This window comes from Triturus cristatus, chromosome 8 (assembly GCF_964204655.1).
Source record: "Triturus cristatus chromosome 8, aTriCri1.1, whole genome shotgun sequence".
Classification (NCBI taxonomy): Eukaryota; Metazoa; Chordata; class Amphibia; order Caudata; family Salamandridae; genus Triturus; species Triturus cristatus.
In genome coordinates this window covers 1133250589-1133275526 of record NC_140591.1, presented here as the reverse complement: position 1 = coordinate 1133275526, position 24938 = coordinate 1133250589, and the positions used below count along the sequence as shown (strand labels likewise).

The 24938-nt window shown below is 41.5% G+C and overlaps 1 protein-coding gene across 1 annotated transcript in view; it reads right to left on the bottom strand.

Annotated features, from left to right (window-relative positions):
* Positions 1 to 24938, bottom strand: part of AFF3 (ALF transcription elongation factor 3) — a 1727663-nt gene that overhangs the window by 123505 nt on the left and 1579220 nt on the right. The window contains exon 12 of the mRNA XM_085622771.1: positions 1157 to 1278. Within this exon, the coding sequence (XP_085478897.1) occupies positions 1157 to 1278 (122 nt within the window). The remainder of the gene's footprint in view (positions 1 to 1156; positions 1279 to 24938) is intronic.

The window sequence follows — 24938 nt, the reverse complement described above, 5'->3', positions numbered from 1 at the left end:
CTCGGCCATTGCGCCGGCCACGCCCCAGAAGTAACTAATCTTAACATTTTAGAAAACCTAAACTTTGACTCCAGTGGTTTTACCCAATTGTGTGTGTGTTTATGGGTCCAGGTGAGTGTATGGTATTGGAGTATTTGTTGCTGGTATGCCGCTGGATCAGTGTTTCAGTCATCTAACACTCTCACACTTCAGTCGTGCATGAGATTTTGTACAGCGTCAATTTACTAACCAGATAATAAACCTTAGGGTGATTCCAATGAGTCCCTAATACATATCCATCCATGACAGAGAAACAAACTTAATTATTTCCTTTAAAGGAAAGTTTTATGTTAAAAAGTAATATATTTTTCAGTGTAAAGATGCACAATGTGCAATAAATTAAAATGCAAAAATATCCCGTAAATGCCCATGCAGTTCTTTTCACACAGTTTTGGAAATTTACGGAGACTATAAATGGAGGTAAAGTACAACGATAAGACCTTGAAATGATTGCAGAGTCACAAGGAGAAGAACTTAACTAGCTAATTAAATTATCTCCCCCCAACAGATCCTGGATACCTATGACATGCTGGTTACAAGAATTTAACACCTTGGGCCATAAGTATTATTGGAATGATTGTCAGCACAACACCGGCCTTGCTATGCAGATTGATCCAGAGTCAGAATGAATGAATCCAGCACTTGGCAGCCATCACTCCCAGGTGGATACAGATCAATGCAACAGAACCCAGAGGTCTGAGCTTATGAATATTATTGAACTTGTTGCATGGTACTGCAAAACATTGCATATGGGGGTTCCCGGGGTGACAACAGACCTCTCTCTGGGGAGTACAGTGAACAGCAATGGGATTTCTGTGCACTATGGAAGGCCACCAGTAGAGGTGTGCTGACCTCATTCTGTTAAGAACTGGGCTTTCAATTTGAATACAGTTATCACTACTTTCTGACTGCATATGCTTATCATCTCTGTTTGAGAGGTTGTACACTTTTGTTAAGGTGTAAAGTGAGGCCCAATAGCAACAAAAGGATCTGCTAAATAGCAATTGTCATACTTTTTTTTAAATGAAACACTGACTCTGAATTGTGCCACTAGTCAATGACATATCTGGCCCTGTCTTCCAGGCAGTGAAATGTAAACACAAATAAAATGACATACTTGCTGATGCGTGTTTCACAGATTGTTGCTGGGACACTGTTGGCACAGGCAGGCACTTGAGGCGAGCAGTGTCTTTCCACTTGATTCCTTTTCTGAGCTGCATGGTCCTCCTCATTCCCACACTGCATCACGGCAAAAAGAATCTCTGTTAGTAGGATCACTCAGACAAGACAGGGTTACATATGCACAACATACAATTCGCAAGATAAAGTGAACTCTATCGTATGGTATTCGTTCACTGTGCCCAGGAAAACAAACAGCTATATAAGACTGGAGATAAAATATGAGGTGCAGGTTTACAACATGTGCAAGAAGTACACACATTCCTGTACTATACTCTAATAAAACTAATCATGGTCCTAATATTAATTTGTATTTGAATAGAGATTGCCAGTTTTTAATCCAAAAAGTTCAGGAAGTAAAATCCCAGAGTCTAGGTCTTCTCTTTATATGCTCCAAAATGGTAGAACTGTATTCAAATACAAATCCGCAATACACCATTCCTCTTCCACCAAGGGAACAACTCGAAACCCTACTTTTCAAGAAAAACATCATCCTAATACTATCTCCTGACTACAAAATGCATCGGAAGAATGCCTACCTGCATAGCCTTTGCCCTGGATCCTACTTACCCTAACCCCTCTGTTCCCCCCTTTCACACCTATCTCCCCTCAACCCTCAACCTCCTTCTTCTGGTAACCTACCATCTTTTCCATTCCAACCCAAAAGCCCCAGCCCTCTCTTGTGTTCTATTCCGTCGTTTTTGCGGTCTTGATACAGACAGTTCAGCTGCCTGAGGAAGACAGCATTCTACATGATACTCTGCAGGGCCAATCTTTGCTGAAAATTGGGTGGCTTTCGTTTAAATCTCAGTTTCCTTGCTCTTATTTTTTGATTCGCTCCCTATGTTTGACCAGTCCACAGGAGCTTTTCGGTTTCACCATCGGTAGATTCACCATTTGTCCCGCTCTGAACTGCATTGCATCAAAGAAAGCAGAGCTATGTTTAAACAACACTAGTTTGCTGCATTTCGGGCCACCTAGTGTACCAGAGGAATACCTGATACCAAGAGCTGCAGTTGCAGACTGCCAGTCTCCCAGAGTTGAGAGGGCATCAGATGGAAAGTCTGCATGGAGCTGCTGGAGAAGCCGGGGGCCTATCTTGGTACCAAAACCTGCTTGACCCGCTGAGAGAGGGGAGTAGGAAATACCCTGGAAGGAGGAGAGTGCCCAGAGGAACTCAGCCACTGTGCTTCAGAAGTTTGGACTAATGGCAAGGAGCTGACCCAAGTGCTGGAATGGGTTTATGGAGTATTTCATTTTGATATATCAAAGTATTAAGCACTGAATTGAACAATCATTATTGCATGCTATTTGGTAACTGATGAGCTCTGAGTCTCAATCCACTACATTATCTCCCTGAAAAGCGTTGACACGTTATTACAAAAAGTGCCCTTGGGGCGCAGCGGGCGTTTGTGCCCAATTCGTGAGCCCCGGGGCACTTTGGTATTACAGAAGGGGCCACATACTCTTGTGCAGCCCCTTCTGTAATACGATAGCACTGGTGCACATAAAGCGCCAGCGCTATCTTCAGGGGGATCCCTCATTTGCCTGGGGGTGCCCCATGAAAATGAAGGAATCCCTTTGCCTCCGCGCCCGAGCTGTATTACAGACACGAGCGCTGAGGCAACAAAGCTCTTAGAAGTCCACTGACAGCGCACCAGCTAAAAGGTGGCACACTCATTTGCTCCTTTGCTTATGCTGCCCAGACAGAGAACCCTGAATCAAGACAGAAATTCATGGACTATTGTTCAGGGTATTGTTCTTCCACCACAGCTCAGGAGATAGGTGGTGGCGTCATGGGGAAGCTACCGACAGTTCAGCAGACAAAAACTGACCAGTATGCTGGAGAGGCGAGGACCGGATAGGTGGCAGAAGAGGTGGGAGCTACGCAACCCACTGAAGCCATGGGTGTACAGATATTGTCTGCCATTGAAAAATCACAGCTTGCTTTGGAACACAAAATAGATTCTGTCACAAAAGACACTGGCCACGGAACAATCAGTGCAGGCACAATAAACAACTGCTACTAAGCTGCAGTCCAGGGTGAGTTCCCTCTCGGAGCTTTCCTGCCATCTTGAAAAATGGGTGGAAGATGCGGAGGGTAGATCCCACTCAAACAACCTCATATTCATGGAAAGACATGGATAAGTCGGTTGAGCAATTCCTGGATATTTGGATCAAAAGTGAACTGAAATTGGTGGGTTTGTCTCCAGTTGTTGTCTTAGCATGCACATCATGCGTTGGAGCCCATGCCTCCCCCAGGTGCTTACCCAGGTGCAATTATTGCCTGAACCTCCAGAGATCATTCGATGCAGTGAAACAACAGCAGCGTGCCATGGGACTCAAACATATGTTGCTGTATCCTGCTAAACTGTGTGTTCTAAACAATGGGAAGACATCATTCTTTACGGACCCTTCAGAAATCTGGACTTAGCTTGACATGGGAGGGATGACACCGACACCTTCTAGAACGACAGGGCGGGCTGGCAAGGGGACGGTCTGGTCATCTGGTCAAGGGGACTCCATGGGTGTCTCAAGATAGGGCATCATCAACCTGAGTAGTGGTACAGGAAGACAGCACTTTAGATGTAGAAACAACTACCTTGCATACGCGGGACAACAATATGAGCAGTGGTGACCCTGAATCTGATGAATCTACCATGGGGAAGCCCTCTGGGTGCCCAGGGGGAATTGATGGAACACATGACCTGTCGCTGGATTGGACATGAGGCATCTTGGCTGTCCTGGTTGGGAGGGGACATGTGGGGTATATATGTGACATTCCTGCATTTAGTCAAAATTATTTTTCTTGTGCTTAACCATTATTTGGCGGGGGCTCTGATAATGCTATGAACTCCTGGTTGGTAATGTGTCTATCCTGCTGTACAGGAAATGACTTCTAAATGTATGGTTCATCTGTAATGAGCATTATGATGCAGTATGTCCAGCTGGGTTGGAGACATGCCCTTCTTTCTGTTGCAGTTTCTCTGTTCATCTATTTTCCTCTTCTGATTTCTTTTATTACTTTCATATTTCCCTGATCTTCATACTTTAATCTGGCTTTCCTCTTTGGGCTATGGTGGTTGGGGGATTGCCCCTCACTGGGTGACACCGGCTAGTCCTAGTCGGGCAGGTGCACTCTGGGGGTTGTGACACAGCGTGAGTGATTTGTAGGGGTGTTTTTTATTTGGGGTATCTTTTTTCAGCACAGCAGAGCTAAATTATTTTCTTGGTGGACTGAGTCTGCATGGTTTATTGAGGAGGGGTTGGCTACTTTCCAATATCTCTTTTTGTTCCATGTTTTCTGTTCTGAGTTCAGGGTTGAACTAGATGGGAAAACGCTAACAAGGTTGGTTTAGTGTTTACTCGGATGGAGGGAGTTTCGGGAGAGCTTGAGTAGTTTGTTTATTGAACCGTGGCAGTAGATTGTGGACGTTATTTGATTCTGCAGCTGGTTACCTAGGGTTGGTCTGTGATATATCACTGTGGTCCTGCTTGGGTTCCCCTTGCCTGGTGACAGTGTGGATCTTGACTATATCATACCCGACACACTATGATGGGGACAGTTTGTATCACAACCTGGAATGTGCATGGAATAAATGATCATATTAAGCGATATTGGTCCAATTTTCAAGGAGGCAGGCCATTCAGATACTATTCTTGCAAGAAACACACTTGACAGAGAAGGAGGCAGACAAGACAAACAAAAAATGGATGAGGCCATTGCACTTGTCCACATACTCATCGTATGCTAGGGGTGTGGCAATTTGGGTGGCCCCAGGAGTTCCTTCTCAGCACAGATGCACTAAAGCGGATGTGGAGGGCAAATACATACTGCTTTATGGGTTGTTAAATGGTAACAAGATATGTTACCTAAATGTCTCCACCCCAAATATAGACAATGGTGTTTTCCTTTGGAGAATTCTGGACACCTTAACATCAGATGTTCAATTCCTACTTATATGGGGAGGTGACTTCAAATCGATCTTGAATGGGACACTGAATAGGCGTGCTGCGCAGTTGTATACTAAGCCGGCTATGACAAAAGCTTACAAGCCGGCTATGATACAAGCTTTAACTGGGATTATAAATAGATTGGATTGCATTGATATTTGGAGGGAGCTTCATCCCATGACACAGGAATACTCTTGTCACTTTTTGACACAAAATACACATAGCCAATTAGATTGTATATTGATGATAAGAGACATGGTTGCCGAGATGGCGGTTGTAGCTTACCAATGTAGATTTTTATCTGATTGATTATACCACAGCCCGCACGATTCTGCCTGCCCCTTTATGGAGATTGCAGCCTGAGGCATTGCAAAATAATGTATTTCGTGCTGACATACTGGATGTTCTAGAGGGATAATTTAACTTGAACTGGGAGTCTACCCCTATAAGAGCAATTGAGTGGGATTCATGCAAGGGGGAGCTCCAAGTGAATACCTCAGTAAAAAGATTGGCATTCAGCACCAGTTAAGGGAGAGATACGTTGTTTAGAGCAGAGTGATGCCAGTTTGCAATGCAGAGAACTGTCTGATCCAGCTCTGGTAAATCAGTTGACGTTGGTCAAGAAAGCATTGGCGGAGAAATGGGATCTGCTTGATTCTCTTTAAAAGAATACAGGCAGAAGCTTCATAGTGAGGGTGCCAATTCGGGGAAGCTACTTACCTGGTTACTTTGGCAGTACTCTGCCGCAGATCGTGACACTCCATACACGGGGGAGTCTCAATCTCAACTCAACAGGGCATACTGAGTGAGCTCCAGGACCATCTTCGGCGTGTCTATCGTCGGTCGCCTGTGATGTCTGGGGCAACTATCGGGGACAATCTGGGTGCCCTGCGACTCCTGCGCTTGATGGGTGAGCAGAATGTGTCTTTGGAGGTGGCCATCACTCGCGTAGAGCTTGTAGTGGTTCTTAAAATGCAGGGACTTGACGATTTCCCTCCTGAATTTCCTCAAACATATACACATGTACTTGAGGACAAACTACTAGAGGTTTCCCTTAATGCTAAGAGGATAGGCATGTTGCCGAGCTCTATGAGGGAGGCTGCAAATGTTATGAAACCCAAACCTGGGAAGGATGCCACATTGGTGGGGTCACATAGGCCATTGTCCATACCGATATTAAGATGCTTGCCAAGGGTCACTGGTGCGCTGGTTTTATACCGTGCTACTCTACAATGTTAAATGTATGAAGACTGGCTCATGTACTCTTTTCCATGCAACAAATGGATATGACGGGAGCTTTGATCTCCTTAGACATGGCAAAAGCTTTCAACACTGTCCATTAGGAATACTTTTTGAAGTGTTGCGAGTGATGAGCTTTGCGCCTCAGCTTGCTTTATGGGTCTGGTTGCTTGTTATACCTGCTGCTCAGCCAGTGTGAACGTGCTGTGGAATGTTGGTATGCATGGTGATGTAATGGAATGTGAGGATGCCTGGATGTGGAGTGTCAGTTGGAGTATGGGCTGAGCGGCAGAAAGGCTGCTTCTGGTGGGCTTCTCTTCTTACCATCTTACTTAATAAATCTACTTAACCAAACAACATGGAACCGGACCTGTTTCTTTCTACTACATTGCTGTATACAGCTCCCACGGCTACAGTATGGCTGAATGGGTTAGTGTCGGAAGCTTGGCCAATGGAGAGGGCTACTCGGCAAGGACTCGTATAAAAAGAGACTTGCTCAGATGCAATCTTCTCAAAATAACTCGTAATACCGTAATAATTGTGTTTGTGAATACTAACGTGCATTACAGTTTATACATTTAAGTTTATGGGAACCTTGCATAAGTGTCGTACTAACAAATAACCCGAGTGTGACTTATAATGGCTGCTATCGCAGAATTCTGTACTGCGCATGCGTCAACTACATCTACGTAGTAATGACGAGTCTTTGCTTGGAGGGAAATCTTTGCAGCTGCGCAATCACTTTGAAGATGGCAGCTTGAAACTCGCATGTTAAAGCGCATGCTTTTGCTGAAACTAAACCCTGCAACTTTATTAAAATGCTAATGCGAAAGATTTGTATAAGTAAATGGGATTAGGGTAGAGATAGGTGGTATACAGTGAAATCATTTTATTTTGATTTCTAAAATGTTTTTTTGACTCTTTCTATTTAGTTCGTATTTGGGCCTCAGAGCAAAACTAAAGTCTATATGCCATGTGATACCCAAAGCATGCGCACTCGTAGCCCGCCAGGAACCATGATGATGTTCTTGAACCTCAGCCAAGGCCACGATCGCAACATGTCCTGGGAAAGCTGAAGACATCCAGGATGATGAATGAGAAAATTAATAAATGTATACTTTTACTGATAAAAATGTGAAATGCGGGTGGGAAATAAAGCTTGGGAAAATAAATTTACAGGGCGGGAACGCTGAACAACAGACTTAAGAAAGTTATTAAAACTTAGCATGGTGTGATGATCATCCCCCCTTTCCTGTCCAATCAGAGTTAGGAGTTTCATATTTTTGAAACATTTAGAGGTGGTACATGTCATTAGAAGGGTATAATTGAGGTAGTTTTAGTTAGTTAGTCAGCTATTGCTGCACGGCTCGTACTGCCGAGATGCTGAGATACCGAGATGCTGTCCGAGAATTGAATAAATGCTGAAGAAGAATCGCTTTCCAGATTTAGAATTTTAGCAGATTAATTAGAAGAAGATCGCGGAAGAATCGAGGAGGTACATAATAGAAGAAGATCGCGGTGGAATCGAGGAGGAAGATAGTGTCAGAGAGAGGTGCGACACAGGCGTTGTATCTAGAAGAGGTCATCTATCCTGTCCTGAACCTTTGTCACCTGATCTGTCCCAGGGGACCCTTTCCAGCTCCTTGACCAAGGGGGTTGGTTTCCACACCATCCTAGGTAACTATAATTCTGTGTAGTATGTCATTGTATAGCTCTCTCTGTTTCTCCCTATTGAGGTACTGTCATCGTAATAACACTGTTTAACGGTTTTTTCTCTGACTTAAATTTTGATTCCCTTCCTTGGAGAAAACGGTGTACGAATTGCATTTGGGTTCTTGGCTCACATGAATTTAACTAGATAAACATTCTGTGGTTATTTAAAGGATTTTATTCTATTGCAGTTTTTACTTACAATAGTTAACTAAAAGGTCCATTGACCAGAGGAAAGTAAATTGGGTCAGAAAGGTTTGGTAATAAATGATAAGATAAATTTATCTTACAGGTATAAGTACAACAAATTGACCCCAGCGGTACTTTACTAGCTCATGTGTATGCGTGTTTAATGGGCCCAGGTGAGTATCTTGGTTAGTGAGTATCTCTAGCTGGTAACCCGCGGGATCAGTTTTTCTGGTAACAGAGCTATGGTTATATTTATTAACTAGTTAGGTGACTATATTGAATTTTGCATTATTGATTATGTATTAACAAACCCGTTTGTATTTTGTTTCATGTTGTTTGGAAATTCCCGGGAATATTGAATAGAGGGTGGTGAATGTACTCGTTTGTAGCGCTGAAAGGCTATGCAAGGCTGGCAGTGCTGATTTAGGGATTAATTTGTATATAAGTGAGAGTAATTGATAGCTAAAAGTTCACTGGTGATTTTTATATCACCTAGAAAGTGTAATACCTATATGCCCACAAACGAAACGATCAAAAACTATAGATATAGGTACCACCAGGCCATGGATACAAAAGTCTTTCTCTAACTGCAATAGTGACAATTTGATCTACCTACTACAATGCCCGTGCCAAAATCAATATGTAGGTATGACAACTCGTAAAGTGAAATTGAGGATGCTAGAACTCAAGAGCACCTTTAGATGCAAAAAGACCAACACTAGGTTGAGAAGACATTTTGTCGAAAAAAACCATCAAGCAGATGATTTTACATGGACGGTTCTTGAAAAAACATTCATACCATCCTACATCAGCGATAAGACCAAATTTCTATTCAACAAAGAACAACGATGGGTCTTTAAATTGCAGAGTGATAAAAAGGGTTTAAATGACTCGATCCCTTGGACATCCCTGTAATAACCTGTGTATGGGCACAGATTGCCTGGTACTAAAACTCAATGAGTATCTGACAAAGAAGCATCTATTATTTTTGTATTAGTGCAAAATAACAGATATGAGAAGTGATTGTAACTATGAACAGGCATTACTGGGGTAGTCTCTATTTATATGAATATAACTACTGACACACTGAGCGAGTCAGACAACTCAATATTGTGTTATGGCTAATAACAAACTAGCCTACGAGTATCCATCGGTTCTTTCATTTTTCTCATATTCCCATGTTGATACCTCGTGACCAGTTAATCAGATTATCTGGCGGTAAACATTCCCATTTGAATTCACACAATGTATTTTATCGTCTAACGTCCTTTCTTTAATGTGCGATTGCTGCTTGTAAGTGTCAATAAAGCTTTTTCTCACAACATAGAAGCCACTGTATCGAGAAACTACCGCTTCCGGCCTATATGACGTCACTTGGTAGTTTCAAACGCCAACATTGATTGGCACCGTGATTTACGCAACACACGTTTTTAAAAACGACACCAGTCGAAGCCTCGGTACCTCCCACATACTCAGGAGAGTCCGAGGCACCGACGGATAGGTAAGCAAGAGAGCTAGACGCTAGCTAACACGGGGCTTTATCTTTTGATTTGATTTGCCAGCATGCTTAAGTTATGCATAGCACACTGTGTTTCTTTAAAAACTAGACATTACTTGACGCGAGAAGAGGTAAACTAATGAGCTTAAGTCGCGTTGTTTTTGCACTGACAGCGCTTTGCCCCTGCTTGCATAGTTAAAGTCCTTCTACTTAAGTTCACACACTACACTTATTTGAGACTCGCAAAGAAGCCATGCCTGACCGAAACAAGATGAATTAGTCTGTAATCAGCTAAGTTTGTAGACGCATTTAAAACAGTCTTTTGACTAAACAACAAACATCGTTATATACGCCCGTTTTTCAACTCGGGCGGACTGAGACATTGTTTATACACACGGAGGAATTGGATTCCTTTTAAGGTTTATTAAATTTCCTGAACAAGCCCAGGAAAGTTTAGAATAAGCACTTTATAGGAATGTATTTACAATAAGATACATGCTTATTCTGAATCTGAATGAATTTAGCGAGTCACAGCACCACATGGATTACATCAAAAAAGGCCAGCCATTTCATTACTACGAGGGTTCCTACTGTCTTCCCACATTTTTTATATGACATTAGAAACGTCGAATTGACACTATAAGGTCTACAAAATAGAGTAAGATGATAATTTAAGAAATACAAGTGAATTCTTAATAGTATTATTGATCCGCTTTATATAATCAATTTTTATAGGGCGGGTTCTCCCATACCTGAGTTAGTGACCGGGTGAGGTGAGGTCTGAATCTCACACAAGGCAGGTGAGTGCACTGTTCTTCATTTGTGCATGACAGTATGGCATTTGAATATGCAATTATGGAGCTGCTCGATATCATAACATCGAGATATATAGATTTGTAAGGAATACTCTAAGCTATTACTTTGCTCACAAAAAAAGACTATATGTGTGTTTCTCTTACAGGAGTGAAGAGTACCCTGCCTGTTTAGAGATCTCACCACATAAGGTTGTACTTTTTGGCAACTTTTAAAGCACTTTAATTATTATTATGTTCACTTTTTTGCAGTAGCAGTTTAATTTTTGGGTCCTGAAGAAAGCCGGGAACAAGTTCCATTCAGGCTGAAACTAGTTGACCAATCTGTGAAGCAACCGATTTGTTAAAAGTTGCTTATACACGTTTTTAATAGGATTGATAGAGAGATGGTTATTAAAGTCTGTTTTTCTCTCTCTCAACTCCCTTTTTAATTCTCACGTTTATGCACTGCACTCACACCTTCACCACATAAGAGACGATTCACAACGTCTGTCAAGTCATGACCATGTCGGTTATTCTCTGTCTATGAAGGTTTCTCTTCTTTTCTGGCTTTATCTTTTATTGTCCAGTCGCAATCTTTGCTACATATTTTCCCTTGATTTTTCGAGGAGTAGTAGCAAGATAGAAGGATAACCAAGTGATGACACTGGCCTCTCTTGGCAGTTGATGGAAATCCTATCAATTTGCATTATTTTCCTTCTTTCCTATATCTTTCTTTCTATTTACATCTCTGCTTTAAAGTGATTATTGCAGTCAAGATAGTCCATCTGTGTGCAAAGATATAGGCTTCCTGTTCCTTACAGACTTTCTCCTTCTTTGTCTGACCACCAGTTTCCTCTGTAGTTTTTTCTAATACCGAAGGAGTAGCAGGTTCGTAGGCGCTTGAGTGAAGAGTAAGCGGAAGAGTTTTACTCGTAGTGTGTGAAGAGTAAGCAGGAAGGTTTTACTCGCAGTGAATGTAAATTGACTTTCTGATTTTAGCAGAGCAAACAGAGTAGCGATTGTTTCTATGTTGTAATTTAATGAATTTTGTATGTAAATCGTAAGAAAAAGAAGTTATTCGTGTTACCTTGTAAAGGAGGGGTCAGTTGCTGGTGCTGCACTGACGTCACAGAGAGCAGCGCTGGGATTGGTTGGAACAGCGGGCGTGTGACAGACGTGAAATTGTAAAGGAGGGGTCAGTAGTAAGGAGTGATACTGACATCACAGATAAGCCGCGCTAGTATTGGCTAAACGCATAACGTGAATGAGAATTTGTTTGGTCGAAAGAATAGAAGTCGCACTGGTATTGGTCAATTATTAGAGTAAAAGCGAACATTTGATTGGTTAGTAAAATAGAAGCTACAATAATAATTGACAGTGGGCTTTGCATGTGGAGACACGATCCAACTTTAATAGGGAATCGCCCAGACGGAAGGTATTTAGGATTTGCCAGAGAACAATATATAAAAGTATCGACACCCAAAATGTACAGAGAAAAAAGAAAAATGACATTTATGCAGAAAATTCAAAATTATTTTAAAAAGGATGAACCCATTAAGACTAGAGAGGGAATTCTTATCCCTCCCACGAAAACGCCCGCATCATACATGATGATGGAAAGAGGCTATCATACTTGTGTATGGTTGGACAATTGGATAGAATATACAAAAAGTGATGGAGTGCTAGCTTTTCTAGAACATGGTATGTTTAATGGGAGAATTCTACATAATCTGAGATTAAGAATGAATGAATTAGAGCCCCGACCAAGATTAACACAATATGAAGCTTTAGAGGAATGGGAGACTGAAGCATTTGAGCGCGATAGATCCAGAAGTAGCAGAAGCTTAGAGGGCTTTATCCTAGACTACCGCGCAAATCACGAGATAATCAGATGAAACAATGGAGACAAGCAATGGTCGCTGAAGGATTATATCCTGTACTAATGGCTGAGGAACAGTCAGGAGGCAAGTGCACAGAGAAAACCAAACATTTAACGATGACAGGTAGTGGAGAATTAGAAGATGATTTTATGGAGGGCATTTTAATGAAAAACCCTCTGCCATACCAAGAAGGATCCAGTAGAATTACTCCTAGTGGCCCGGTTTTGGGAACGCCATTGGTTCCACAAGTTATAAATGACCCAACAAATGGAAGGGTACTTCAGAAAAAGGAAAGAGAGGCAATAAATAAGAATAGAGAAGAATTAATACAGAAAATCACCCAATTGAGTTTCCAACCTGAAGCGCTGCCTATACCAGTGACTATAGGTCCAGTGGTTCCATTATATGGTGATAAAACAAACTGTCACAAACCACCAGTCATGTCCACACCTACAATTGAACCAGAAAAGAGCATATAATAATTGGTGATCAAGGCAGTGAATGTGATTTGGTGATATCATTAATGGATTTGCCGATAAGAGGACAGATAAATGAAACCCCGAGAAGAGTTACATCCAGCTGTTCAAAATAAATACGATTAGAAACATCTACCGGAACCAAAAGTGCCACAGTAGTATACCCGGAAGAATTAGAAAGATGGGCACAGGAAATAGACAAACCAAAACAGCCACTAACATTTTTTAGATATTTACAAATTGAAAGTGGAATTGGAAGAAATGATAGCTGGAAATGTGGGACTAAACAGGCTAAATACTTACAGTGAAGAAGAGTTACTGTTCATTTGTAGAAGAATCACTAGAAATACAAGGATATTCCATGAGAAATTGACAAATCTAGCCTCTGAAATGGGAGTTGAAATAGGGAAATCCAAGGTATTACAGACACCATACAGAGCAGAATTCAGTGATAAGGACTTGGAAAATATGAATGTGTCCCGAAGAAAATGACAGGTTGAAGAATTAATTACCATTTTACAAAAATGGGGTGATCTAGACAAATGGAAAGCTAGATGGATGAGAAAAAAGGAAGAAGCACATGCTAATCAAACAACTTCTGAATTTTCGTTGAAAGAAACAGGAAAGGTAGAAAGATTATGTCCAATGAGAGAGGTACCGGGAGGAGGATATGTACATGTTCCATGGACCAGACAGGATATTTTGTCATTTACTAATGATTTCCCAAAGTTAAAAGAAAAGCCAGTAGAACGGTATCGGCAAGTTGAAAGATTTGTGAAGGTTTCTAAAGAATTGTTGAAAGATTTGGATGGCTTATTTGACATAGTGGTACCTGCTGATTTATGGACAGAATGTAAAATTACTGTTGATTGGCCTAGTGATGAATATCCGAGAGATGAAAAACACAGGAGCCCTTCAGAAGAGGTAATGAAGAAATATCACCAGGTGATCACTTTCTTGAAAGGGAAAATTCCTCCAAAAGAAACAGATTGGGTAAAGATAGATAGAACAACCCAGGATAGAAATGAGTCCATACATACTTATTATGAACGCCTACTGCAGGTATTTAAACAGTATAGTGGATTTGAGAACATTGGAGATAAAGATATGGGACATTTTGTGTATCGATTTGTGAAAGGATTAAAACGAGAAATTGGTGACATGATTCGTCAACACATGTTGTGTTGGCAAGCGAGACCAATAGATGACATTCTTAAATACGCACAAAGTATTACGGAGATGAAATTGACAATAGACGAAAGAAGTTAGAAGAAAAGGTGATGTGGGCCCAAGTAAAATTAGCAGAACAGTAGGAACTCCAACTAAACAGTCAGACAGGAAATCAATGAAAGGGGCAAGGTCAAAGTGAAAATAATGGGGGAAAACAAAAAGGACAAATGAGTAGAGAGGAGGCAAAGAAAAAGTTTCCCTGTCATGGGTGAAGAAAATTGGGGCATTGGAAAAACGAGTGTAAAAATATTCAGAATATTAATGGCCCAAATCAAAATTTAAATCCACAGACGCAGAATGAGGTGATAATGAGTCAACCGCAGCAGGTTTTAAATCTACAGAGTCAGTTGCCACCTGCCCCTATGCCAAATTTTGTGAACCAGGCCAAGTACAGTGCGGCAGGGCTTAATTTGTGCCGGTGCTTTCCGGTGCTTAGCACCGGCACTTATTTATCAGGGCCGGGTCTATAGCAGATTGCCACTGCCAACTCACATCAACAGCGTGCGTCAAAAAAATAATAAAATAGAATGTTTACTGTTCATAAGATCCGCACTCTCCGTGTCTCCCCGTGAAGAGCTGAGCCATTTACAAGTCCGTGCCTTCATTTTGCGTTGCGGTGTGTGGGGGCCTCTGATTGGTTTGGATTTGGTCATGTATGGCTGCGACAGGCGGGCGGCAGCGTGCGTGCGTAACCTTTTTTAAATTCCACGCCACCAGCCCGCCTTATCAGGAAGCACACTCGCACCGGCAATGGCAGTCCGGCACTATTAATTGAAACAGGAGCGTGTCGTGAAGTATGCAGCACCAGATCTCGGGTAGGTTACGGTATTTCTTCAATCAATGTCTAGTTTTACTGACCGACACAACTTTTGTGAATAAAAAAACAGACACATTTCCTGTACCAGAGATGCTTTCTCCGTAGCAACGTTTACTTACGGCAGTTCACTTAAAGATTTAGAGTGGCCCCGACTTTCACGGCTCGACGGTTGAGCTCTACCCGGAATCCCAGCAGGCCCCACTGGCTGCACACCTCACTTTACAACTCCTCCACATTGCCTGCTGTGCCCCGAAAACTTGCTCGGTTCAGGACTTCTGTCTGTGTGCGCGCACACTCAGCCTTCTCTATGCCCTGGTGGGTTGCTTGTAGGTTTGTTGGTTCTAGGTGCCCGGAGGCATATATGTTTCATTGTCGTTCTGCATTGGTGCCCGTTTGACTGTTTGCACGCACATCAGGCAGTTCGTCTACGTGTAAATGTGGGCATTTTTGTTGTTGGTCTGTGTATGTTCCTGCATTTAAAACTTGCTTTGAAACATCTTGCTTCTCTTCCGGGTCCTGAGAGGGCCTGGTTGTGTAATGCTCGAGTCCCTCTGATCGGAACATCATTTTCTCCCCCCCTCCCAAAAAAGTCAAGCATCCATCTCCTTCAACTGCTGTGCCGCGCCCAACTCAGAGTGGTGTAAAGGAAAATAACGGACATCCCTACAGACTGGGACGAGGAGCCTCAAACTTTACTATATGTTCGGTCCTCAGCTCAGCCGAAGATCAATGAATATTTATAAGTTACAAATATTCATTGGTCTTCGGCTGAACTGAGGCCCGCCTGGGGCGTTGGGGGTGGGGGGCTGGGGTTTTACAACCCTTCTGCGCCAGTCCCTGCAGAGGCAGCCGTTATGCCCCCAGTCCAACTTCTGCTCCTCACACAGGGTTATTATCCTCATTCTGCCCTCACGCGCCCCTTCTATGTTTCACACAGAGCGTTCCCTCCATTTCTCTCTGCCCGCCTCCCTGCATTGGCGTGGTTATTAGCATTGATCGAGGGCACAGATTATAGGGTGCCTGTGCATGGCACTAGCAAAGCTGATATGAAGCGACGGCAGCACAGTCGACACAACAAGAAGTCGCCAGAAGTCGCCAGCATATCAGGGAGCAACCATTACAGGGGGCAGAGCTGGGAGCTTTGCTGAGTAACAGCAGCGCACAGACACATCGCTCTAAGAGAGGATCTGTATATTACAGGGGGCAGCTGAGCATGACAGGCAAAAAACATTAACGTAGGAAAGTAAAGTCACATACAGCATGCATGCAGAAATAAATGCACTAAGACAACTGCGTGTACACAGGACATACATGAAAAAAAGCATAGACTCCCATGGACTCACAAATGAAAAAGAGCTGGGTCTGCACACCTAGACAGCAAAGCAGCTGTAAATGCCACTTGCACCAATTCAACACACATGCAGGCACAAAGCACCACCGACATTAGGGTGTTGTGGTGGGGGTAGAAAAAAACGGTGGGTGAAACAATTTATTTCTCGCATTGTTGAGAGGAAGGGATAAACTGCTGGAGACAGTAGAGAGAAATCAAGAGACAGACCCAGAGTGAAAGAGGGTGCAAAGAAGAGAAAGACAGACCTAAAGAAATAGGGCTGTAGATAGAGATAAAACGACAGAAAGAGATACAGGCATAGAAAGAGAGAAAACAGCTACTTGGAGATAAAGTCAATGGAAAGCAAAGAGAAAAGAGACACAGAATGCACCTGTAAACCAAAATGTCATGCCTGGTGTGTAATGGAACTAACCTGGATGTAATTGATAACATAAGAGAGAGAATAGATTGATAAATAAAGCAAGAGAGATGAAGCAAAATTGAAAGAAAGATATAGAGTCAGAATGAGAGAGAGTGTGTGTGGAAGAGAGAAGCGATGGATTGTTAGAGAGAACGAGAGAGAGGGGGTGAAACAGAGAGAGATGGAGCTAAGCAGAGCCATAATGAGAGTGTGGCAGAAAGAGAGAGGGGTATAACGAGTATGTTGAGCTAGAGAGAAAAAGAGGGACATAGGAAGTAAGACAGATATAGGTATGAGCATACGTACACAGTTATCTCTACTATAATCAGACACTGGAAGAGACTATTGAATGTCGGAATGTAAAATCTTGTCCCGCTTTGGGGTAACTTAAAATTTTGTCTGCTACAGGAATTTTTAAATATGAGAGAATGTTAATTTTGCTTTGGTAAGTCATGCATTGTAGACTGCACTAAGCCCACATGAAATGGCACGTGGGAGGCCTGCTTTGGCAGTGAATTGGATCTTTAATTTCTGAGTTTGAGTTGCATGGTCAATATTTGTCACTTTCATAGTTATTTAGACTGTGTTTCTGTTTTATACTGTTTCTGCCAATATGCAACCTTGAGCCACAACTTTGGTTGATTTTGATTGCAGTGGCTCAGTTTATTTGGTGATTCATAATTCCAATCATGTGACATAGATGAGATGTACTTGCAAATTGTTGGATTGCGTATTGCATTTCAGGTTTTCAATTTGACCAATCTTTTGACTTCTTACCAACGAAATATGAGTGTCTCGAGGACCACACTGTTTCTTCTCTTATCTGTCTTGTATCAAGACCCTGCTGGACTATGGGGTGAAAGAAAGCTTGAATAAACAGCTACCTATGTTATGACATCTCTTTATTAATGTAATGACTGTAATTTCCCATTTGCTTTATTTACCTTCCTGCTTTCTCAAATTTGCTTGAAAATGCACCATTTGTCCATTCTTTTTTCAAAATGTTCTCGGAGAGAACCCCCCCGAACCTCACTCCGCTCGCTGCAGTGCAGTATGAACCCCCCTTAGGTTATTCAGCACACTCGCTCACTGCGGTGCAGTATGACAATCATTTTACGCCACACCACTTTCAAATGTCACCATCCGCCACTGCTCTTTTGTAATCTGTCTTGTCTGTGATACAGAACTACATTTGGAAACGCCAGTTTAGTTCTATGTTTTTTACTATTTTGAATTTTAATAAATGCACATATATTGCTACGGGAGTGAGTAATAGTAACAAGCACAATTGGTAAATTAATTGCTTTCACAGACTGCTCAACTATTTATGATCCAAACCCCCGTTGGCCACTGGAAGTGATAAATGGTTCAAGTGTACTATATGATTTTTTTTTCGCAGGGCGGGATAAACTTCTATCAAAACCATACATGAGCAAAGCGCTCTTGCTGAAATTCAGATCCAGTATTACATCTGGCTTTCAGCAGTGCCAGTTGAGTTTGTGGATGTAGCCAATAGAATAAGTGGGCGGGGCCAGCGGAGAAGTGGGTGGAGTCTGGAAAGTGGGTGTGGTTTCCGGGGGACAAATTGAGCACCTGCACTTCATTTTTTACAAATTAAGCACTGCAGTGCGTACACCAGATTTCAAGGAGGAAGTGGTAAGATAAATTCTGTAACACCACAATTTCTTTTAAAGGATAATTATTTTGATGACAGAGACCAATGAGGGTGCCTGAGGAAGAGAAGTGCGGACTTGGCACATCCTTACAGGTAGATCAGTCAGGTCCATATATTGATGGTAAAGTAGAAGGAAAAGATATTACCTTTTTGTTGGACACTGGTGCTACCCGTTCTACTGTGAGAACAGCAGACATCCCAAACCTACCCCTCTCGGGAGAAGCGATCCAACTAGTGGGCATTTCACATAAACAGATTAGAACCCCTATTACAGAACCAATGGAGGTACGCATTGGCAATTTCAGGGAAATGCACATATTTGTGGTGTGTGACTCCAGTCCCTTAAATTTAGTAGGAAGAGATCTATTGTGCAAAATGAACTGCACAATATTTTGCACGCCGGACGGTGTTGCAATTCAAACCCCAGATGAAGACAGAGTCTACAAAATCATGCTAGCTAAACAGGTCACAGAGGTAGATGAGATGTGTTCTTCGATGACAAAAGACGATTTACCAGATGAGGTCAAAATGACAGTAAATCCTGATGTGTGGGATTTTACAGGAAAAGAAGTAGGGTTAATGGCAAATGTAGACCCAGTGAAAGTAACTGTGAAGGAAGGTGCAGTCTAGCCAAACACTCGACAATACAAAATGAGCCCCGAAGTTAAAGCTGGTGATGCAGCAGTATTTGATCGAATCATTGAACAAGGCATTCTAAAGGAAATAATGAGCAGTCCCTGTAATTCACCTATAATTGGCATTAAGAAACCCAGCGGGAAATATAGAATAGTCCAAGATCTAAGAAAGATTAACAAGATTGTTGTACCCTGTTGCCCTGTGGTGCCCAACCCAGCAGTAATTCTGTACCCAATACCATGGAAGGCAGGATGGTTTACGGTAATCGATCTATGCCATGCCTTTTTCTCCATTCCATTACACCCAGACACCCAGTATCTCTTTTCATTTAAGTTTGAGGAGCGTATTTTAGCTTGGAATCGTGTTCCTCAAGGGTATACTGAAATTCCTTCGATTTTTTATCAAATATTGAAAAAGTGCTTAGAAACCTTAGTGCTACCCAGGAGATCAGTACTGGTACAGTATATTGACGACTTGTTAGTCGCATCTAAGACAAGAGATGACTGTGTTACTGATTCAATTGCCTTGTTAAAACATTTGGCTGATGGTGGACATAAAGTGTCCCCAGAAAAATTGCAGTTTTGCAAACCTGGAGTCAAATATCTAGGACACCAAATAGAACGCGGAGTAAGGAAAGTGACCCCTGAAAGAACAGAAATAATAAGACAAATGAAATTGCCGCAAACCCAGAGAAAAATAAGAATGTTCCTTGGGGTTGTGGAATACTGTAGGCAGTGGATTGTAGGATTTTCTCTGCTAGCCAAACCCCTAATACAAATGACCAAGAAACAAGCAAAAGATCCAATAGAATGGGATGATGAAAGTATGGAAGCATTTGTGAAATTACGGAAGTGTTTGTGTGAAGGTATGCCAGATTACTCGAAAGAATTTGCACTGTTTTGTTGTGAAAGAAATAGTTGTGCACTCTCAGTCTTGACCCAGAGATATGGTTTGATGCGACGTCCAGTGGCATACTTCTCTGCTACTTCGGACCCTGTAGCCTCAGCTTTACCTGGTTGTTTAAAAGCAGTACCTGCAACCTGTATGAGTCTGGAACAAAGTGAATCAATTGTGATGGGACATCTGGTAAAGGTGCATGTTCCACATTCAGTTGAGATTCTTTTAACAAGAACTCAAACTCAGTATCTTACTCCTAGTCGGATGATTAAGTATGAAAGAATCATATTGGGTGCTGAAAACGTGACAATAGTCAGGTGTACTGTACTTAATCCTGCCACCTTATTACCAGATGTATATGGAGAAGAGGTGAGAGATGAAGACGAGCACGACTGTGACTGAACTTTGCACCAAACCCCGTCCAGACATACAGGAAGGATATTTGAAGAATGCTGAACATGAGCTATTTGTAGACGGCTCGTGTATGCCTCATGAGGAGGGTGCTGTTTACTCTTTGTGTTCATTGGCTGGAATAGTCAAAGCATCCTATTTACCAGGAGTCAAATCTGCACAAGTTGCCAAATTGATAGCTTTGATTAAAGCTTGCAAAATTGGGAAAGATTGGAAAGTAACCATTTTTACCAATAGCCAGTATGGTTATGGGGTTGTGCATGATTTTGGCCAGCTTTAGATGCAGAGGGATTTCTTGACCTCTTCAGGACCCTCAATTAAAAATGGAAAATTTGTAAAAGAACTGCTTGAAGCAATACCATTGCCAAAAGAAGTGGCAGTGGTCAAGCGTGCCACACATCAGTCAGGAGATGACTATGTGACAGCTGGTAATAGGTATGCTGACCAGGTTGCCCAATACTGTGCCAGAAATAAAATGGCAGTAAACAAGAAAATTGAAACAAGTGGAATTAGCTGCCAACTTATGCTACTCTCAGGATTGGAAACATGGGAAGAAGTAAGACAACTACAAGATGAGGTAGAAATGAAAGAAAGAGAAGAATGGGTAAAAGTAGGGTGCCAAAAGAGGTCAGAAGATGACGTGTGAGTTTACCTAGATGGCAGGCCAGTAATGCCAGAGTGTATGCTTTCACAATTGGCTAGGATGTATCACGGAGACAGCCATATAGGCAGGGGTGCCATGATCAGACTCTTTAGGCAGGATTGGTTTAATCCAAAGTTCAGGAATGTAGCAGAAAGTCTATGTCAGAGATGCTTAGTTTGTCAACAAATGAACCCAGGCAGAAAAACAGTGGTCAGTATGGGAAGAATTGGAAAGGCAGAAGGTCAATTTATAAGGCTACAAATAGATTTTATACAATTACCACCTTGCAGAGGTTTGAAGTACATACTTGTCATAGTTTGTTTATTCTCACGGTGGGTGGAGGCATACCCTACTAGAAGAAATGACAGTATAACAGTTGCCAAACTATTGTTGAAAGAAATGATTCCACGGTTCGGTTTTCCAGTAACTTTGGAATCAGATAGAGGGTCTCCTTGTAATAATGAAATAATTCGACTAATCTGTGAAGCATTTAAAATTGAACAAAAACTGCACTGTGCATATCGCCCAGAGGCTTCTGGAGTGGTAGAACAAATGAATGGCACTATAAAAACAAGATTGGCAAAGGCATGTGCATCCACCCCACTGGAGTGGCCTGATGCTTTACCTCTAGTTCTAATGGGACTCAGAAGCATTCCTAACAAGAATACAGGATTGAGTCCCCATGAAATACTCATAGGAATAGTAATGAGGCAAGCATGTATACCAGGACACAAACTGTTGAATATATCTGATCATTTTGTATTGGACTATTGCAAAGAACTGGCTGACCTAGTGCATTTTATCTCTCACTAGGTTGGAGAGGACGCAGTTGACAGGCAGCCAGATCAAGCACATGATCTAAATCCCGGTGACTGGGTGCTGGTGAAGAACCACACTTGAGAGTTGTGCTTAGCACCCAGGTGGGAAAAACCCCATCAGGTTATATTGGTTACAACAACAGCAGTGAAATGTGCAGGCTTGCCTAATTGGATTCATGCAAGCCATACTAAGAGAGTACCAGCACCTGACGAGGAAGGACCCCAACTGACTCAAGCAGTTGAGGCTGCAGAAGGTTGTGCAGCTGAAGCATCTAGAGTAACAGATCCTGAAGTAGCTGACCAAAAACAACCGAGCATAAGTCAGGATGACTGGATACCAGTGGTTGACATACCTGAAGTAATTGTGAGAACAAGAAGCCAATCCAGGTTAGAGAGACAGGAGAATAGTGAGGACCAGATAGGTATAGAAGAACAAGCTCAGGAAAGTGAAAATACAACTGTTGGAGAACCTGAGCAGGATCAGACAAGGACAGAACAATCTACTCAGACAGAGGTGGATGAAATCATTTATGAGTCTGGGGAGAGACAGATAGGTCTAGAAGAACACGTACAGGCTGCAGAACACCAAAGTGCAGTAAGACCTGAGCAGGACCAGTTAGGAAAAGAAGAACAAGTTCAGGTAGCAGAAGAAGAGAAAATCGAAATAAAACCTGAACAGGGTCAAGCCAGGGGAGAAGAACTCATCCAGGCAGAAAATGACATTACGGAAATAAGCCCTGGACAAGGACAGACAGAGAGGAATTCTGAAAACGAAAATAACCAGATTGTGCCACAACTTAATGAAAATAAAACACTCGAAGACAGTGACAGTGCAGTGCAAGCAAAAAGGGTCAGAAGGGGTGATAACTGGCCAGGTGGTGTGAAAAGGTTAAAGTATCATTTCAAGACAATTAATGAAGAACCTGACCAGGTAAATGATAAGCCCAAACGAAGAAGTCAAAGATTAAAAGTATTGAACATTAAGTTCAAGTGTCCTGAATGGACATATGTAATTCTTGAAGAATTCGAGAATCTAGATTTAAATGAAGAAAGTGATGAAGAAATAGATGCAGAACAGATTGTTGAAGAAGTGAGACCAACCTGAAAATTCCCCAATAATTTATATTTCATAAATAATTTGAAAATAAAGAAGAGAAATCTTCTTAGCCAAAAATGGCTGATGATAGGGCTGCTAGAAAACTAAAACGAATTTGTGTACAAAGATGTTGTAGAATATGCATATGTAGTATATTTTTAGTACTTATAATTTGGTTAGTACTAACAGTAGCCATCCCTTATTTGATGGTTACAAAAGAAAAGAATAACACAAACACACATGAAAGGGTAGCTAACATTAAAGGAGATAGAGTAGCATTAGAAGCACCAGATGAGTCTAAGACTAAAAGAGACAGAGTAGATTTAGGAGCATCAGATAAGTTAGATATACAGCACACTGTGACAAATAATGACACTGCTTCAAATGTATTTACAAGGTTTTTAGTGCAATACGTGGCACTATGGAAGTAAGTGATTGTTATGTGTGTATGAAATTACCTGCATCCGTAGCAGAAGGTGTAACATATCACCATATTCCATTAAGCTATGGTATTTCTTGTAGTATTTTAGCAAGCTTGTTTTATAGAACAGGAAAGTTACAACATTATTATTCTAATGTAGATGTGATTTTTTCTGAGGTTCCTATGTGAAAGAGCATGAACCCAGTTCTTAGTACTAAGGATGCACAGTTTATGGGAGAATACTTTCTAACTATGAAAACAATAGTTATAGCTGAAGCACACAAGCACAATCTAACATGTAAATTACATGAAGAAGAAAATATATTTTTGAATTTAATTGAGCAAAGGAGACAGGACTTCCAAAGAAGGGCTTCTAAACCGAAACCTCAAATCCCTCAATGGGCTGAGAAAGAAGAAATTTATACAACTGGCAAGACTCATGCTGCTATGTCCTTGGACTTTGAAAAGAAAGGGAAGATCTGCCTCCATAGATTAAAGACTGAATATAACAATGCATTTATTGGTTCCAGTGAATGTGAACATAATGTCTTAGTTATTGGGGGATGGGAACTAAAAGGTGGAATAGATCCAGTATTTCCTGGAGTTTATTACGTGTGTGGCAATAAAGCATATTTCAGGCTGCCTGATCATTGGTACGGGAGTTGCTATTTTGGAATAGTATTCCCAAAGGTGTACCATGTAAAAAGAATCACTGGAAGCAATGAATACGCAAAGGAACTAACAAGTACTAAGAGAGCTAGATTCTCAGAAATAGTAGGTGATATATTTAGTGTATTGATACCTTCAGTGGGAGTAATTCTGAATTCACGAAAAATGTATCAGCTATCTACAGTAGTTGATCGGTTATCAACTGACACTGCTGGAGGATTTTTGATGATCAACAAGGAAATGATTGCAATTAGATCTATGGTTTTGCAAAATCGACTTGCTCTTGATATATTATTGGCAAAATAGGGCGGAGTCTGTAAAATGCTGAAAGCACAACATCGTTGCACATACATTCTGGACAAAAGTGTTGACATTGGAAGATATATTAAAAATATTACAAAATTGGAAGAAGATTTGAAACCACTGGAAGTTGACAGTGTATGGAAAAAACTAACAAATAGTATCACTACCATTGGGAGCAGGTTTTCTAACATAGGTAAGAGCATTATAGGCCAAATAATATTGCCAATAGTTGGAATAACACTATTAGTCTTAGCAATAATGATATGGTTCAAATGTTGTAAGAAAAGAAAGAGATATGAAGTGACCTAAGAGGGAAAGAAAAGAAAATACGATGAGATACAAATAGAAGAAATGAAAGGAAATGTATATAAAAAGATGAAGAGTTTACAGTTCAATAACGAAAAAGAAGGAAATGGAAAGGTTGAAGAAGGCATTGAGATGTGTTAAAGTTGGCATCTGATTTGGTGGTGGGAAATTAGTGATGGCATAAAATGCCATCAGAGAGGGGATTGATGGAGCAAGGACTCGTATAAAAAGAGACTTGCTAGAATGCAATCTTCTCAAAATAACTTGTAATACCGTAATAATTGTATTTGTGAATACTGGCGTGCAA